This window comes from Mastigoproctus giganteus, chromosome 3 (genome assembly GCF_048544385.1).
Source record: "Mastigoproctus giganteus isolate SK-2022 chromosome 3, ASM4854438v1, whole genome shotgun sequence".
NCBI lineage: Eukaryota > Metazoa > Arthropoda > Arachnida > Uropygi > Thelyphonidae > Mastigoproctus > Mastigoproctus giganteus.
This window is the reverse complement of record NC_143577.1, coordinates 48,093,507-48,113,435: the sequence shown is the minus strand read 5'-3', so window position 1 is coordinate 48,113,435 and position 19,929 is coordinate 48,093,507. Positions and strand designations below refer to the sequence as shown.

General features: G+C 36.8%; 1 protein-coding gene across 4 annotated transcripts in view; it reads right to left on the bottom strand.

The window, feature by feature from the left end:
- Nucleotides 1-19,929, bottom strand: part of LOC150087936 (CUGBP Elav-like family member 1) — a 549,389-nt gene that overhangs the window by 287,774 nt on the left and 241,686 nt on the right. For all 4 annotated transcript variants that reach the window (XM_090369279.1, XM_090369282.1, XM_090369281.1 and 1 more), the window contains one exon: nt 7,489-7,629. In XM_090369279.1, coding sequence (XP_090225405.1) covers nt 7,489-7,629 — 141 coding nt within the window. The remainder of the gene's footprint in view (nt 1-7,488; nt 7,630-19,929) is intronic.

The following is a 19,929-nucleotide window of genomic DNA, read 5'->3' as shown; positions in this document are numbered from 1 at the left end:
TCTTTTAAACAAAATCTATCAACTCTTATAGTAAAAAAAATAAAAAAATTAAAATGCTCCAAAAAAGTAACCAGCTTGAGATTATACAAAATTACAAATTGCATTGAAATCCTTTGAATAAAAACTATCTTCTCGTATAGTAAACAAAAAAATATAAGCCCTATAATAATAATAATAAATAAATAAAAATAATGTGAAAAAAAACAGCATGGGGAAATTACTTTACTATTTATTGCTCAGCTTTTTTTCTGAAAATGATCCTTTAAAAAACACAGTATATTAAGCATTTTTCCTGATAGACTTTACCTTATTTTTGTGTTAAAGAGACCAGTGATCGAAAACACTCTCTCAGATTGGACACTTGTTGGTTTAATGGTCAGCAGTGCTCTATAAACTTTCTCCAGCTTTTCACTTCTATTGCTAGTTGCCTCCAAAATTTTAAATTCTTTGCTGATTTCCAGTTCACTCAGATATTTTGATGGCTCTTCAGTTTATCTCTTTATTACACTATCATACTCTTGCATTATTACACTATCATACTCTCACATGAGTGTATCTCCAACATCGGAACTAGACGAGTCTTTGTTTTCTTCTAAAAGAACAGTTGTTTATTTTCAGTTTCTTCATTCAACGCTAAGACTCCTTCGGAATGTTTTGCAAATAATCTCTGATAAATCTCTCCAGCACGCTTTTCCAAAACTTGCTTACTTGGAAAATCAAAAGTTCTTGAACCTGAATCTTCTTTCCTAAACTCTTTGAGGTTGTGTAGATAACTCAGCAAAGCCACAGTTCGTCAATTTCGTCTTGCATTGTAATTGTATACGGCCTTGAATGGTTTGAATATGCTCTGTGCTGATGCTGCAAAAGGCTTTGGTAAAACTTTAAAGCAAATGGGTTTTCTGCTGTATTAAGCTTAGAAAGCAGAAATTCTATTGAAGACTCTGCTTTAAGTAAGTCTGTATCTTCTGAGGTTATAGCCTTCAGAATCATTTCAACTGGTCGCAAAGTTTCACATAGCAATTCAAGTGTTTTCCAGTCATCGTCAGACACAGCTTCAGTTGAGAGTACTGCACAATAGAGCATTTGGAATGCAATTTTTCAATTTCAAAAATCTCTCAATCACATAGAACGTGCTATCCCATCTAGTCTTGCAATCTAATAAATTTATATTCTTTCCCATTAAATTTTGCTTTAACAAAATTTTGTAATATGTCATTTTTGCTAGGCGATTTTTGAAAAAACTTGCAAATTTTTCTGACTTTGTTAATAGTTTGTGCAATATTGGCTATTGGATTGAAGAAATAAATGAGCTCATCAGTAAAGTCGGTTTGATAAAGCATGCCTTGCTGTCTTTCTTCAACATCTTCATCATCACCACTACTTTCTCATTATTTTCATTTTCTTCATTGTCTTTGGGAGACTCAGACTGTGGCATCATAATTGATTGTGTTTTCATAAAGTACGTCTATAACTGATAGATGTATACAGTGGGCTATACATTGTTGATGATTAGGCGTAATTTGCTTGCCAAACTTAATCATCATTGCTGCTTCATCGGCGGTGCAGGCAACAATATCCTCATCCAAGTTCAGACCAAATTCCTTCAAGTGTCCATTCACAATTTGCTCAGTTCTTCTGCAATCAAGTGAACCATTAATCTCAATAAGGCCTAACGACCAACGATTGTCTTTTGAATGCACATTTATATTCATATACCTTTTATTTTGTATAGACGTATATTCGTCTAGAGTCAATGAATACTGTGCATTCAAAACCAATGAATTTTTGAAATGCCGAATGAGTTCTTCTTTCTTAGTTTTATAATAATTCAGAACCATATTTTTAATTCCATTCACTGAGGCTGGTGGTAATTTATCGTATTTATTTCTCTGAAGGGTTTTTTTTTTTTTTTTTTAGGAGCATTAGCAACTAAGGCCATATTGCTCCGGGAATATGCGGTGATCATTCCCTGATCTTTCCGCATCCTCCGTATTTGGTGGTGACGGGCTCGAACCCCAGTCTAATCAAGAAGCGTGTGGTACGCATTGCTGCTCCTTCCCACCTGGCTATGGAGGCGCCTTCTCTAAAGGTAAAGGCTTGATTGTATAAACTCGCTCTTGGCAATTGAATTAAAAGAAAATCCATCTAAAGCAGCTAATTTTGAAATCTCTTCTTCCATAAATTTTTTAACGATAAAGTTTTCTAATGTTCTTACCATTTGTACAGGAGGTTCACTGTTATCTTGTTTAATGCCAATCTGATGCATTTCTTTAAATGCAGCATTAAAGATGATGTAGATCCTCCAGATGACTTCATTATCTTCTGACATTTTGAACATTGTGCTTCATCTTTGCTTTTTCGAGCAAAATAATTCCATACATTTGATTTCATCTTAGATATATTGAGTAATAAATATTAATTAGTAGGAATTTATATCACCGACAATTTTAAATAAAAATATTGAAGATAACAAAAGCACAATACTGTGCATCACTCCCCCCAAGCACTGAATGAAGAGTCTAAACGAGGCAAGTTTCAAAATTTTCACGAAAGAAATTTTTTATTTATTTGCTTGCAATTTTTTTTTCCCCAATTAAATCTATTGTATTTTCAAAATTACATAAAAGCTAAATTTGGTGAAGATGCTTTTTGGAGAACATTTATTCGCAAATTTAATTGGAATAAAGAAGCAAAAAACTTTCTACGATTGAAATTTAATGCAATATTCAGCGAATCTGTTTCTAGTGGGTAACCATCAATAAGGCACGTTCCATAACTCGTCTGGCAAACAAGATAGATGGAACGAAGAAATGTTGAGCATTTTCTTTTAAGCTATCACTCCGACTCACTCAGTCATAAATGAGTACACCTGCATCGTGCCATGATACAGGTGGGAAGATAAAAGGTACCCCCTTCTAGATTTGAGCCACTTGCCCATGAGATTCATTCCTAAACATAAAATAAATAAAATAAGATAAAAAACATGTTTAAAACATAAAGCAGTTGAATGATCCAGACAAACAAACAAACAAAAGAATATGTGCATGACAAAAAACGATATTCGAGGGCTGACTAAGAAAATATTCCAATCCGGTTTTAAAAGCTCGGTTTGGGTTTTAACAACTCAATATGAAAACCAATTTAACCGGTTTTATAAAACCGGTTTGCAAGCCCTAGTCACCACCCAAAGCAACACATTTCTCATATCAATTTGCAGCACTTCTTTATAACATTTTTGCAGTTCTCACTTTGCACTTGAAACAATGCTTCTATCACAGAATTGCATTACCAAAAAAAAAACGCTTTCCATGAAAAAATTATTTCAGTTGCAGAAAGAGGAAGAAGTCAGATGGCGTCAAAACAGGGGAATAAAGTGGGTGTGGCAACATACAAAGCCTCAATTTCCAAGCAAGATCAGTGGTTGTGACAGCAGTGTGGACTGTCGCATTATCTCGAGGCAACAACATGCCTTTGCTGAGCATTCTGCATTACTCTTCCTTAACTGCTGCAGGTAATTGCTTCAGTAAGTTGCCGTAGTAATGTGCATTGATGGTGGTACATAGTAGGAAGATTTCTTTTAGCCAATGAGTTTTTAATTACTGAAACAAGAAATGTCCATCTGATCTCAGAAAATTTACAACACCTTCGCTTACTCTGGCATTTCTGAGAGTTGGTGATGATGGATGTTTCCATTGTTTTGTTTCTCGGTCAAAGTGATGTATCCACAATTCATCCGTAGAAACCAATCAGGGATAAAACAGTCAGGATCACACATGGCAATCAATTCAGGAGAGCAGCCTTCTTTTTTTCTTTCTGATGGCATGTGAGCAAGCAAAGAATCCATCATGCTGAGACCTTATTAGCATTAGCAACTAAGGCCATATTGCTGCGGGGATATGCGGTGGTCATTCCCTGACCTTTCCGCATCCTCCGAATTTGGTGGGCACAGGCTTGAACCCCGGTCTAATCAAGAAGCGTGTGATACGCACTCCTGCTCCTGCCCACCTGGCTACGGAGGCACCTTCAATTAATTGTGAATTATGCTTTCCACTGATTCATAGCTTATCCCAGTCTCAGCAACTATTTGTTTAATTGTTAACCAGCAGTCACTGAGCATCAGCTGCTCAATTTTCTCCATGAATTCAGCAGTGTGAGATGTGCATGGTCACCCACTTCTTTCCTCATCATGGACACTCTCCTAGCTGCACTTTAACTGTCTCCACCAATGTTTTACACCAAATGATGGAGAGATATGTTCGACCATATGTTTGACTTGCAAAAACGGAAATTTGATTGATATAAAAACTTATCCATGATGACACTCTGCCACACACTCAGCTCTGTAACAATGAACTGTTTTAGGTCATATACTGTATAAAACAACTTCTTTGGTGACACACTGAAGATAGCGTACTGAATAGCTCCAGATACAAGAAAACAGAATATAACAAACAATCAGGTGGGCCCTGATTGACACAGTAGGGTACAATAGCGAAGAGTCAGTGCATCTGGGGTAACAAGATGACAATTCAGCTGTAGGTGTGGCTAACTGGGTTATTGAGTGCTGCAAGACCCTTTGGAGCTAAGCAGAACAAAGGCTCATAGCAGCACTGAACACTATAAAAATTTACATTTAAATAAATAGTACTCATCTTTATGAAGACTTGATAAAATCCATAAAAGCTGCCTGACAATCATCTAAGGAACATGGTAGCACACAAATTTCACAAAAATGCAATTTAAAAAATACTTATAAATTACTATAAAGCAGAAGCTAAATCATGTATGTCTCATAGCTAGGTGGGCAGGCTAATGTATAGCTTTTAGCTTTGAGTCTATACATAGATGCTTAGCAAAGGTGGCCACTAATTAGTAATTTTTGGAGTAGAATTATCTCATCTTAAAAAAGTATAAATGTTAAGTATCATATTCTCTGATAAAGAAACTGTAGATATAGGAATATGTGTATGTAAAATTCAAGCTGTTCTATTCAAAAAATATATCAAACTTTCTTTTTTTAATTTGGCACAAGTGTGAATCATGTAGAACACAGAGGTTTTAAAATATAGAAATCCAGTCTCAAAGCTGATGATGTTTCAGACCCCATTATCAGTTTGGTTCACAATTTAAATGACTGTATAACTGAAATAAAAGTTTTTCTTATCTAAATTTATATATATAAGTTTTGATAAGTGGTGCAGTTGATGCATTGAACCACAAGATTTGCTAACTTGTTCACATGAGCAAACGACCTGACTTGTTAACTTTATCAATTGATGTCATTCTATTTAAGGGGATCCAGTGAGGTGTTTTTGCTGTGTTTATCATCATATAGGATATGTTGCTGTGGTAAGATTTCTTTTAGCCAATGAGTTTTTAATTACTGAAACAAGTTCCCCCATGAGCAGTTAAAACTGACAGCTTAGAGATATTCAACAGTCATTTGGAATTACCTGCACAAGGAGGAAAACACATGTTGTTTATTTTTTTTTATGTATTTTTATTATTAATTCTTATTTTATATATGTTTTTTATTATGGGTTGTTGTTGGTTTTTTTTTTTTTTTTTTTTTTTACCAGAGCAGCAAAAGCCTGTGGCTTCTTTACACTCTATGTCAAATACTAATACCTTTCTATTGTACCTAGGGATGGAAGAAATATTCACCAAGGGATAGAACAAAAGGTGTACTTGTTGGTATTAGAAAATTGAAGCATATTTTGATGTGCCATGGATTCCCTCTCCCACCATCATACCAGAACAGCTTACATTATGATTATTAAATGCAGCAAGTGCTATATATGGCACACTATAATTGAAGGTAAAGTTTAACACAAAACTGTTCAAATCTCTAATAAGGAGAAAGTTCAAAACTGTTCAAATCTCTAATGAGCATCAAATCAGGAGAAAGAGAGGCCAACAAGGTTTGTGCTTTAATAAATGGGGATTACTCACTATTCCCCCTGCTCCTGGCTCTCCTTTTATAAAAACATCAGAAGGTTTATCCAGTAACTGCAGATAAATGAAGCAGCTTTCGCTCTTCTGGCACCCAATAAACTGACACATTCACAAAGAATACCAACAATAAGAACCAACAGCCAGAAACCATGATGTCAGTAACGTATGGTCTGAATTTTCCAATAATTAAATATATTTCCACAACAGTAACAGCCCTTCTCATTCACATAGAGGAGTAAGCATTTTCCTATTGTGACATGATCTGGTATCTGTTTCCCCACCAATCTGATCTTTCTAACAGTACTGAACAAATGCTTAATAAGATTTATCAAGTCTCTACATTTTCATAATTATGTCTATTTACACTGAAATGTAACTACAGTCCTTTATATAAGTAGTTTCACATAGCACCCTTGAATGCCAGAAAAGGACATAAAGTAAAAAAAGTAAAGTGCAGCCATTATCAACCCACTGCAGGATGGAAGCCTCCTCAACAATTCATGCTGAGGGAAATGGACCATAATCTGCCACGCTGGTCCAGTGCGGGTTGGCAGATCGACCGTATTCAGCAGTCAGGGGCTTGAACCCCGGTCTACTCAAAGAGCGTATGCTACTGCACTCCCGCTCCTGCCCACTCGGCTACGGAGGCCTACCATCATCAATTATAATTTCACCGCTCCTTTTATAATTGATGTTAATATCTCTTTTCATTAATACATTTTATTTTAATACCAAGCTACATTTAGGTTTCTACTAACTCGTTTTAGTTACTTTGATCTTAGAGAGCCGTATTCTGTAATAATAACCTTTCATTCAATTAAACAATGCTTTAAACAAACTATGTCTCTATGATTTTAGCACGAATGTTTTTTTTTTTTTTTTTTTTTTTTTGTTCTTTAATTTTAATTGAACTAGAATATTAATTGTTCTGGTTGCATCTCTCTCTCTCTCTCTCTCTCTCTCTCTCTCTCTCTCTCTCTCTCTCTCTCTCTCTCTCGGCTGCTGGTAAATTAAAAAAAAAAAATTCTTGTTTTTACAAGGAAATCCCCCCCCCCCCCCTAGAAAGTCTCCTGAAATCAGTCATTAATTCACAGTGTTCAATTGTCACTATTATTTACGCCATTTTCACCTTTTGCTGATTCATCTCATATGATAATTTGTATTAAGCAAATTTCTTTTATATCACTCATACTATTTTACTGAGAGCATTTTCTTCCTTTTGAATCATTTTATATTAATTAAGTAAACATATGACAGGAATATTTTCATATTCAGGCTGATTGTAATTCTAATATCTTCATTTTAAGCAAAACCTTTAAAAGTTAAGTGAAACAGTTTTATGCTTATCTGGTTACTAACACCTAGCATAGTTAACTTTTTTCTGGAGGGGGGAGGAATAAGAAGAGCCTCAGAAACTTTATATAATGTGTGTGGGAAAAAAATAAACTAACTGCTAAACTAATTTGTATGATTTCAAAACTGAAACTTTAACAGATGAAAACATTATTTAAAGACTGAATAACATACACTTACAGCAAAATACTGAGGATTTATAGTACCAAGACCTGAAAATCCAGTCATGTTCCACAGATTTGCCATCATCTGCTGTTGTCGTTTTTGATCTTTTTCTTTCTGAGTATCAGCAAATTTTACAACTAAAGGACTACCACATCCCTGAAATATATAAGTAAAACAATACATTAAATATTGACTATATTAAATATCCAAGAGATAAGTGAAAAACTGAAAACAAAAATTATAACTTATGTCATAGAGTAATTTAAATTGTATTAGTACATTTAAGTCCTTAAAAGAACTGATTTCTGGACACTTTTTTCTATATTAAAAACTATTTAATTATGCATAAATTATCAAAATCCTTACATTTGAGCATATCTTAGAGATTTAAATTAAAATAAAAACTGTTAATTTAAAACTTTTAAGTTAAAACTAACAGGCTGTAGCCTAAAGCCTTTGAATATCTAAAGTCAAGGAAACAAAAGAAATTACACAAAATAAAACTTTGTTCTGGTTACATCTCTCTTTATGTTGCTGGTAACTAATGTAAAAACAAGATTTTTTTGTATTCCCCCTCCCTTCTCTCTCTCTCTCAGAAAGTGTCCTGAAATCAGTCCTTCCTGGCATTCATGCCATTTCAAAGTTACCTTAATACTCCATGCACTCTAATGAAGCTAATTAATGTATGCAGTGCATTACATTTCAAATAGTAATATTTTTTAACATGCTATGATTTTTAACAAGAAAATTAGCAATGAATTTTATGTGTGAACCTAGAACATTTTGTTTTTGCACATCCACAATATTTCCCATTCATTCCTCCAATCAGCAATAGACAAAATACATTATACAGTAATTCAGCTACAATATATAGTATATGGATATGTATGAAAAAAAAAAAGAAAAAAAAAAGAAAAAAAAAAAAAGAAAACTGCTGGATTTTTATTGGTCCAATTTTAACGAAATTTGGGAAGACTCAATAAATTTTTGTAAAGGAGACAAATACAAAATTTCATGAAAATGTATGGACAGACAAACTAATAATAATTGCCATATTGTAGCCAAGTAGTCAAGTGTGAGAGTGCAGAAATGCACACAAGTTTCAGTGTATCATGGGTCAAGACAGTGTGACTATACGCATGGTTAATGATATCATTATGATCAGTACTCTAACCAGGGCAGGTTCAGGCATACACTCAACAGCCACTTCTCCATATCTCCCTATCCTCAACCCTTCTCTTCACTTCTCCATATTCATCATCCACTCTTAATTCATCTATCACAGTTTTTCTCAATCTTCCCCTGGGTCTCTTCTCAGCTTTTTCCTCTATCACATCCTCCATTAAGCCTTCACCTTGCAGCACATGTCCAATTCAATTTCTCTTCTGCCTTCTAATTATTTCAGCCAAAAATATCTTTTCACTCACCATTCTCAAAACTTCCTCATTTCTCCCTTGATCAATCCATCTTTATCTTTTCCAAAGCAAAAAGGCCTTTGTGCTCTGGATTCATATTAATATTAAAAATTATTATGCCACAGAGCAAAAACGGAAAGAATATCACAGGTTGCAGTTAAAAATACGTTTAATGTTATGCAAAATACGCTGATGTTCACGCGAACAAAAAACACAAGTAAAAATAATACAGGAAAGTAATACATAGCTTTCAGACTGGAAGGCAATCCTTTATCAGTTGTGACCATTAATCTAAAATATAGAAATATAGAACTCTATGTGCTTGCCACGGCAGTCATGTATGGTGAACTACATGTATGCAACAATTAGCTGTTAGAAGGTAATGCTTGCAGTTGTAATGCCTGGGAACGTTGTAAATGCCAATTTTTGTCAGCCAATTCACCAACTACCGATCAGCACATGCATGCAGCCATCTACTTGGCACAGTGCGAGCCCTGCTAACCCACGCCTGGACCCACTTTAGTTCTGCAGATGAGAGATGCACTAAAATTACTAGGGTTAAGATATCTTGCGAGGTGCGGCTACCCCACCAGTGCCCTAGACAGGTGTGACCTACAGGCCCGTGACCACATAACAACCCATGCGCAGTAATGACTCCGGTTCGACCACCTTTATCCTGTTCTACCCGAACCTATCAACAACAGATTTCTAGTCTTAAAGGCTCATGAGATAAAGTGCTTACAACTCCCAGGCAGGAAGTTGCGATCCCTCGTCCCAAGAGTTAAAACATCGGTTAACCCCCCTCTTGCTGCAGCAGAGTGGATTAGTCTATCGCATTTCCTGCTGTGACTGCTACGTTGGGGAAACTGGCAGAGAGCTCAGCAGTCGTGTTTCTGAACATGTTTGTTTGTATTGAAGTTTAGTGGCGCCTGGACTACGCAAGTCATAATGTGCCAGTTCATATGGCGTGATGTGTTTCAGAAGTCTTTACTTTGGATTTAAATTGTTCCTTTTAACCTGATTCATACTTCATTGTGGTTAGTCTGTTGCTTATGTTCACTTCCTTAGAGGAGGTGGTATAAATTAATAGCTTTAAGGAAGTTGAAAACATCTGTGAAGTCATCTCTATTTTTCAAAAGGTCTGTTAGGGTAATGGTGTCATGTGTCCTATAAATATCTTTGAAGGCTTGTTTGCATTCATTTGCGTATGCAGAACAGTCTATTACTATGTGTTAGACTGATTGGATAGTGTCACAAGTCCAGCATCGTGGTGATTCTTCTGCTCGCAACAAAAATGAGTGCGTAATATGGGTATGCTCAATCCTTAGCCTAGCCAGTGCTGTTTCTTCCTTTCTCGAACTTCATGTGCTAGAAATCCAGTTTTCGATATCCGGCTTTATTTGGTATAATTTAATAGTAATAGTGGCATGTGATGCAAGAAAGCAAGCATACGAGCTTATGTAGCATCAGCCAAAAAAAAAAAAAAAAAAATTCACACAACCATTCCCTCTAAATGTTTGTTGTTCCTCCTTAAATTTACTGAACCTATCAACTTCCACAACGACAGATGGAAGTTTGTTTCAGCAATTAACCACCCGCTGGCTAAAGGGAAATTTCCACACATCTATTCTATTCTTCATCTATTTGTTTGCAGATTTCAAGTTTCTTGCCGTTGCAACTAGCAAGTACACCATATCGCAGGATTGTAATCGGTATACAGCACTGATATATATCTTCTCCAATCTGTAGTATGGCTTCTTTTGCTGACTTGTTGACTGCTTCATTTCCAGCAATCCCTGTATGTCCGGGGAGTTTCTGAACACGAAAAGCTATCCGTTTAGTGGACGTGGAGCACTCAGCCATTGCTGATCACTTCTGGTTGACCCAGCATGACATTGACCCACACTGTGAGGTCATGATTATTGATCGGTCCTGCCATTACTACCGCTGTGCCTGGTTGGAGTCACTGCACATCTCATGCTGTAATGATTCCTTTAACCGAAACGGAGGATGTCATGTCCATCCCATTACTAAGACGATGATCCTCTTGACTGACAAAGAGCATTTACAACATTCCCAGGCATTACAGCTGCAACTGCAAGCATTCCCTTCTAACAGCTAATTGTCCATACACGTAGTTCACCATACATGACTGCCATGGCATGCACATAGAGTTCTATATTTCTATATTTTAGATTGACGGTCACAGCTGATTAAGGACGCCTTCAGGACCGAAAGCTATGTATTACTTTCCTGTATTATTTTTAATTGTGTTTTTTGTTCGTGTGAACATAAGCATATTTTACATAACATTAAATATATTTTTAACTGCAACCTGTCATTTTCTTTCCATTTCTGCTCTGTGGCACAATAATTTTTAATATTAATTTTCCATCTTTCTCCACACCCACAACTCAAAACTTTCCAGTTTTTAATATCTTCCATTCTTAGCATCCACGTTTCTACTCCATACCAGCTATTTTACCATCTTTTCCTTAAACTAATTCCTAATCTCCCAAATTATATTCTTCTGTACTTAAAAGCTGTTTTACTCATTGCTATTCTTATTTCTCTGCTGCTCTTTGCTTCTTCCACCAATAGGCTTCCTAAATATCTACACTTACTCACCCGTTCTACAGGGTATGTAAAAATTACATCAACACTTATATGAAAAAAACATTGTCAAAATTATGTTAACGCTTATATGGAGTGAACATTTAAATTTTATTTTATTAATGTTGATTACAATAAATGTTTTTTCTATATAAGTGTTAACATAATTTTGACATACCCTGTATTTTCTCTCCTCTAATTTCACAATTTTAACTAACACTTCTTTTTTTCCCCTACTCTCAATCTTTTTTTTTTTTTTTTTTTTTTTTTTCCTTCTCAATAGTTACTCTCATTGCAATCCATTACAACTTTCCTCTAGTCCAATGGTTTTCAATCAGGGTGCCGCAACAACATTCCAGGAGTGCCACGTAATTTGCATTTAAGTTTAGCATTAGTAGAGGCATTTGATGCAAGAAAGCAAGCTTATGCAGCATCAGCCAAAAAAAAAAAAAAAAAAAAAACCACTTCCACTTCACCAGTCTGTATGTTCGAAATACTTGTCCAGCTGAGCCTTAAACTTATTTAGGCTATCAACTTCCATGACAAGGGATGGAATTCTGTTCCACCAACCAACCAACCAACCATCCACCCACCCACCCACCCACCCACTGGCTAAAGGCAAATTTCCGCACGTCTATCCTACATCTGTCTTTCCTCAATTTGAATTTATGCCCTCTCACGTGATTATTCTGAGCAAGAGGAAGAATCCCATCAGCATCGAGCATGCTCAAACCATTCAAGGCTTTATACACCTCTATCAGATCACCTCGCTGGTGCCTAGTCTCCAGACACTGTAATTTGCAAAACTTAAGCCTTTCTTCGTAAGAGCACCCCTTTGTTCCATTCACTAATCTTGTTGCCCTTCTCTGTACTCCTTCCAGCAGCTCTACATCCTTCTTGAAATGAGGCTTCCAGACCTGTATGCAGTACTCTAGGTGTGGCCTGACCATTGCCTTATATAAGGGAATAATCACCTCCTTATCCCTGCTAGAAAAATTCCTATATATCATTGACAATACACCATGAGCTACTCTTGCAGCCCATCTGCACTGCTCAGAGAACTTCATATCTGCCTGCACAACCACCCCCCCAGGTCCCTTTCATTCTCTACCACTGTCAGTGTAGTACCACAGAGTTGATACATTGCTCTGGGGTTGCTGTTTCCCATATGTAGTACTTTACATTTGTCAATGTTAAACTTCATTTGCAACCTCTCAGCCCATCTGCTCAACCTTTCCAGATCCTGTTGCAGCAGCATAGTGTCAGTAGTGTCCTTGACAACCATGCCAACCTTCGTATCGTCTGCAAACTTGGTGTTCTTTCACTCACGCACACTAAACGGTCCTCGAACTTTTTTTTTTTTTTAAAGGAGTCAAACTGTTTTTCATCATTTTTTAAGGGGTCCGCAGATCTCACTGCCCTAGAAGAAGAATTAAAAGATAGGTACCCATCAAGCATGTAGCTGCCCAACCCAGAGCTCATGCTCCCATAGGACATCCCCCACAGCACAAATTGTATGGAAGAGGCACTGTTGTACTCAAGTTCTGTTTATACCATTCTGTGTTGGCTTTTTCTTGTTTAAAGGCTGACCCACATGCTGATGTAACTGAGATTTGTGCAAAGGATTCTGTCAGGATATTTGCAATTTCCAATGGAAAGGAAAAGTTCTTGCTAATCCATCTTAGAACAGGCACTGATACTGGGAGGGATTTAACATTCAGTTTTCTGATTTTGTTCAAGATTTTTCTACTTATCATTTGTTTCTAACAACTTCTAACCTCTTCTTTAAACAATTCTAAATCCTTTGTAATAGTGGAAGCAAATCAGATCCATGAGTGTTTTTTTTTTTCTGCTTTATTCCATATATACCTTGCATCAGCTTTAAGTTTTTTTAAATTAATCAAGTGTTTGTTGTTGGGTACTTGCAGAACAGATTTCATGCTTCATTCTGCTCTTTTTTAGCATCACAGCATGCATTATTCCACTATATGCTGGAATCTCTGTTAGGACCAATTGAGGTTTGGGTATAACACTGCAGCTGTTATAATGTAATCACTAACTTTAATGATAAGTTAGCTTTTGATGATTTGGTCATCAGAGGAAACAGCAATGGTGAATATATTCCAATTTGACTTGATGAATTTCCATTTCTGTGACTGTACACACAAGGTTGTATTTGTTTGAAATATGTAAATAATTGTGTAATGGTCACTGTTCAGTGGGTTATCTAAAACTACCCACTAAACAACTGAGAAGAGTTTTGGAGAACACACTGAAAGATCTACTGTGGTAAATGTTCCTGTGAGAAAGTGGATATAATTGTCAGCACCAGTGTTTAGCAATGTGAGATTCTGCTCAAGGATTGTTTCAATGAGTTTTCCTCATGTGTATCCATTTGGGGAGATTCCCACATAGCATAGTGCCTGGTGAATCCCCCAGTTGGCTTGATTTGATTGATTTGATTTTGGTAGTTGTTGGCGCATCGGCTTCTGTGGCCATATTGCACCTCCCAAGGTTTTTGCAGTACTTTGATCCAAGCCCGAGGCGGGAATCAAACCCGCGACCTTTGGGTTGCCGGGCAGGTACTTTACCCACTCGGCTAGCCCTGTCGGCCCCCCAGTTGGCAGAAAGGCAATGAAAACTGCACAATAATATTACAGCAAAAACTTCCTTCATCAATGAGCATAAGAGTAAAATATCCTGTTTCACACTCCGGACAACCTTGGCAGACAGTAGAAATGCTTATGACAAAGTCAGACATTCCTTCTGGTTTAATCTGGTATGGATACATCGTCAACATATCTAAGCATAACGACCTTAGCACATGAATGTGAGGCATGTCAGATTAAAAAACTACATTCTGATTTTCAGACGTTTCATTTAAAAGAAACATGTGTATTACTTTATTCAAGCCTGAAGAGACAGACATGAACAGACTTTCATTAGCATTCACAGAGGCATATAATGCAAGAAAGCAAACTTATATATAATCAGTCAAAAAAAAAAAAATCTTCCCATTTCCCACAATCATTAACTCCAAATGTTTGTTTAGTTCTACCTTGAATTTATTTAAGCTATCAACTATTACAACTACAGATGGAAGTTTGTTTCTGCAAATCAACCATTCGCTGGCTAAAGGCCAATTTCAGCAAATCTATTCTACAACTGTCTTTCCTCAATTTGAATTTATGTGCCCACAGGTGACTAATCTGGGCAAGAGGAAGAATCCCATCAGCACTAAGCTTGCTCAAACCATTCAAGGCCTTATACACCTCAAACAGATCACCTCGCAGTTGATTTGATTTGATTTTATTGGCGCAAAAACGACTATGGTTATACTGCGCCAAGAAAAGATCACCTCGCAGTTGCCTAGTCACCCGACACTGCAATTTGCAGGACTTAAGTCTCTTCATAAGAGCAATCCTCTGTTCCATTCACTAATCTCGTTTTCCTTCTCTGTACTCATTTGAGCAGCTCTACATCCTTCCTAAAATGAGGCCTCCAGACCAGTATACAGTACTCAAAGTGTGGTCTGACCATTGCCTTATACAAGGGGACAATCTTATCCCTAGTAGAAAAATTCCTGTATATCATTGACAAGACACCATGAGCCATTCTTGCGGACAGTGCACTGCTCAGAAAACTTCATATCTGGCTACACAATAATTATCCCCAGGTCTTTGTCATTGTCTACCACCCTCAGTGTAGTACCACACAGTTGATACTGTTACTCTGGGGTTACTGCTACCTATATGCAGTATTTTACATTTGTCAATGTAATTATGGCTACATTAAAATTCAGTTGCCAGCTCTTAGCCCATCTGCTCAACTTTTCTAGATCCTGTTGCAATAGTGTACGGTCATTAGTATCATTAATAACCCTGCCAAACTTTGCAATGTCTGCAAACTTGAACAATAAGACTGATATATCTTCATCAATATCATTAATAAATACAGAAAACAACAATGGGCACAACACAGATCCCTGGCAGACACCACTAACAACATTACTCCACGAAGAGCAGTGTCCATTGATCACCACTCTCAGTCTTCTCACATTCAACCATCCCTTTATCCATAGCAGCGACTTGCCTTTACTGCCATACTGTTCCAACTTGTACAGTAGTCTTCCATGTGCAACGGTATCAAAAGCTTTCCTAAAATCCAAGTATATTACATTAAATTATTTTTTGCATTTAGTTCCTTTGTGACTGCATGATTTGATATCCAATCAAACTGGTCAGACAAGACCTCCCCTTAACAAACCCATGCTGTGTGTGTGAACTATAACTGCAGTCTTACCTAGAAGATCCTGCAGTGCTTCTTAACCAGTGCCTCCATTAATTTCCCCAGAACAGAAGTTAAACTAACAGATCTGTAATTACTTGTGTCACTCTTTGATCCCACTTTGTGAATTGGGTTTACATTTGTACATTTCCAGTCCATGGGGACCTCCCCTGAATCCAAGGAAGCTCTCGTAATTATGGCTACGGGTTTCCTTACTTGCTTTGCTGCCTCCTTTAATATAACTGAGTAGATCCCATTCACCCCGGTGCCTTTCTTATGTTTAACTCGAACAATTTGTCCTCCATTTTGCTCTCAGTTATTACAAAATCATTTAGCTCCCTGCCAGAGTTTAATCCACTTCTAGCATTCCTCTCCCTGAAAAACTCCTCATGTGTGACTGTAGATGCAAAATACTCATTCAGTTTGTCAGCTACCTGAGCAAGGTCCTCAACAGTCAAACCATTGATATATCAAGTGGACCAATCTGATTCATCCGCTTCCTTCTAGAATTTACATAAATAAAGAACTCTTTGCTGTTTTGTTTTTCTTTGCATCCTTTGCCAAAGATTTCTCGTAATCTGCCTTCGCCTGCCTAACCACCTTTGTGAATTGATTACACACCAGCTTTTATCCACTAAATGCTACTGTGCCACCTGATGATTTACATGTATTCCATGCATTTTTTTTTTCTCTGCTACAAGTCTCATTAGTTCACCTGACATCCATTTAGGCCTAAACCTTGAACAGTATTTCTTAGTTGGGACAAAAAGCCTAGTAGCTTCCAAGTTTACTTCCTTGAATGCTTCCCATTTAGTATTTGCTGTTGGTCTCAATTTATAGACCTTAAAAACTTTTTCAGACCACTGTAGTCACCTTTACGAAAGCAAAAACACTTCCCTTTACTCCTGATGGTAGTTACATCTTTGGGTAAATCCCACGTGATCACTGCCACCTAGTGATTCCTTTATCTGCAGATTCTTAATGCATGAAAAATCACTACTGATAATCAGTTCAAGTGTATTAGTCCCTCTGGTTTTCTCTCGAACATGCTGCTGTAGAAAACAATCATTCAATACCAAAAAAGCCTTGCTAGTGTGCGAGTGACCAATCCAGAAGTCCCAGTCAATATCTGGGAAATTAAAATCCCCCATTATAAGACACTCTAATTTACTGATCCACTCTATTTCTCTGTACAATTGTTCATTATACTCATCAGAGTCATTAGGACTATAACACACTCCTACTCTCAGTTTCGTTTTCCCTGTGCTTATGTCACACCAAACTGACTCAAAATTGCACTGTCCACCCATATCAACTGGATGCAATTCCCTAGATTTTCCCTCCTCCCCTCCTGTCCTGTCTATCCTTCCTGTGCACATTGCACTCCCCAAATTCCAATTCTGCATTCTTTATATCTGTGTGGCACAATGTCTCTGATATCTCAACAATATTTGCCTTTAATGTTTTGACCAGCACCTCAAATTCATCAAATTTATTTAATGAACTCTCTGCGTTGGTGTACATGCAAGTATACATGCACCTGTTCTTATTTCTAGCTACCCTAACACAGCCCATGTATTTACTTGTTCCACGATGACTCCCAGCAGTCTCTGAAACTCTCAGCAACTTGTTTTCCTAGCTGCTGCCCATTCCAATAGAAGCAGTGCAAGAATCACTTTCACCTCTGCCAGCTGCTACTGTTAACCCATCAGTCTATGTATCCCCCCCCCCAAGCTAGCAGTTTTCTGACCCACCTAACACTGCCTCGATAGCATCAGCAAATATTCTTGCATCCTTTCTATTTAAGTATATCCTGTCCCTGTTAACAAGCACAGACCACACTGAGAAAAATTCTACTCCATAAGCCTTGCACAATCTCTCCAGGACCGAAATGATTGATAAGGCTCTTATCATATACTCCCTCCTATCATGCGTGAGCAGAATTGCAGACACTTTCAAATTCAACCCTAACTTGTGGCTTTTTTTCAACATTGACCTGCATGAGTTAGGATGACAAGCCTAGGATTATCTGTTTGCTTGGCATGATTAGGATTGCTTTTATTAGTCGTATGCAAATCAGAAATTTTTTCTTGAGTTCATTAATTTGTCTTCTTTCAAAACTTTTTAGTAATGTACCGGATGAGTTAGTGATATTCACTCGTGACTGCTTGTTACACTTTTCAGTTTGGTATTTTTAAAAGTGCTGAGATTGCATTTCTCACCAATTCTAATTTCTTCTTTAAACAGACTTGTCAAAGACTGCCACTGTTCTAGCAGTGTAATTACATATTTAACTAAAGCCAGCTAACATGTACAGAAATGCATCGAAATCTTTTTTACTTCAATCAATGGCATGCACCAGTTGAAATTGTTTAAATAAATATATCTTTCCTTTTAGCACTTCTCTCTAGACAGCCATAAATGTCTACCAAGTATTCCTCCACTTTCACAGGAAGGCACCCAGATCCCTTACAGCATACAAATTAATAAGATGACAAAGACAACCTATTACCATGAAATAATCAACCATCTCCTTGAATACATTTGTTACTCTGATTTTTAGGCTTACCACAGTGTATTATTAACACAAAGTGCTGGACAGAATTTTTATAGGAATCTCGCATGCTTTCAGGTTGTTCAGAAGAAGTTGGCCAATATTGTACCCTGTAGAGTTGCTTTCCAATACTGGCTCTGAGGGCAATTTGCTTTTGCTTTGACTATTCCCCCCTCCCCACTACAAAATGTCACCACTGTGGCATGGCATATATAACTTAGAACCACTTTGATTACTGCCTTCTGTAGCAATTGAAATTGGCCCATTTTTCACAGCTATCACTACCTCCTCCTTTCCCTATCTATGCAATTTCAGAATAAAAAAAAAACATAACAGTGCCTGCTGTTTTTTATTCTTCCACATTAATTTGCTTTTTGTTGCTATTTTTCATTTCCTAATCAGGAAACATATTTTTGAACTACATGCATGAGTGATCTGCACAACTCAGAGGAAATGCAAATAAACATTTGGCATGTAGGACATCATCGTCACTATGACATGCAACATTTGTTTTTGCTTTCTTCCCATGCACTGAATTCTTATTTGCTTTCAAACATCAGTATGTTACCTTTTTAAATTTTTTTGAGATTGGAAAATCTTATGTATATGTCTTCTAAAATTGCCATATTTTTATGGAATCTTACTGAAAGATATTGTTAATTAACTTCATAATACATAAGTACTAAGAAATCACTGCACATAACAGCAAAACACTGTTAGCCCACATTTCTATTTTGAAATGTAGACTACCACATCAGACTTGACAGCCAATTCATTAACAAAACTAAGCAGAAATTTGCAAATTTTTAAAAAAAATCCAATTTTATGGTAGTTTTTCTTTTTTTTTTTTTTTCCCCCTTAGTAAGAAAAAGTAAGTTTTTTCAAAATGGATGGAGACACTCTTTGTCACCAACTACATTATGAAGATGAGATGGAGAAGGATGAAATCGAGTAGAAAAGAAGGATTCTCCATAGTAAATCCTAAGAGTTGGGAGCTATATATAAAAAAAAAAACTAGGCAGTTACTAAAAACACTTCCCTGAACATTTTTCATTTAGAATTTGCAACTGTTAATATCAGCGATTGGTCCTACTGAAAAGAACTGAAAAACTGTCTAAGATTGTAATCACTTTTATGAAAACAAAATCCCTTCCCTTTATTACAGTAATTATATCTTTAAGTAACATCCACATCAATACTTGGTGGCATCTTTACTCTTTCTTGGACACACACACACACACACACACACACACACACACACACACACACACACACACACACACACACACACACACACACACACACAAATTTGTTTTCTGCCAGCAAGTAAATAATAATTGCAACAAACTTCCATCTGGTATTCTAGAAGTGGGTAGTTTGAGTAAATTTGATGTCCCCATCTTCAGAATATGATTCCATGTTTTGGAATCCTATTCTAAAGGTGGGGATCTACATATAGAAATTTATAGACCCATCAGTGACCGGGAGCTCCAATATGCTCTTTATAAGATGGCTGCAAGCCCGGGTCCTGATGGAGTGACCCCAGTATTTTTAAGGAATGTTTCTGCTAAGATACTTAAAGACTTG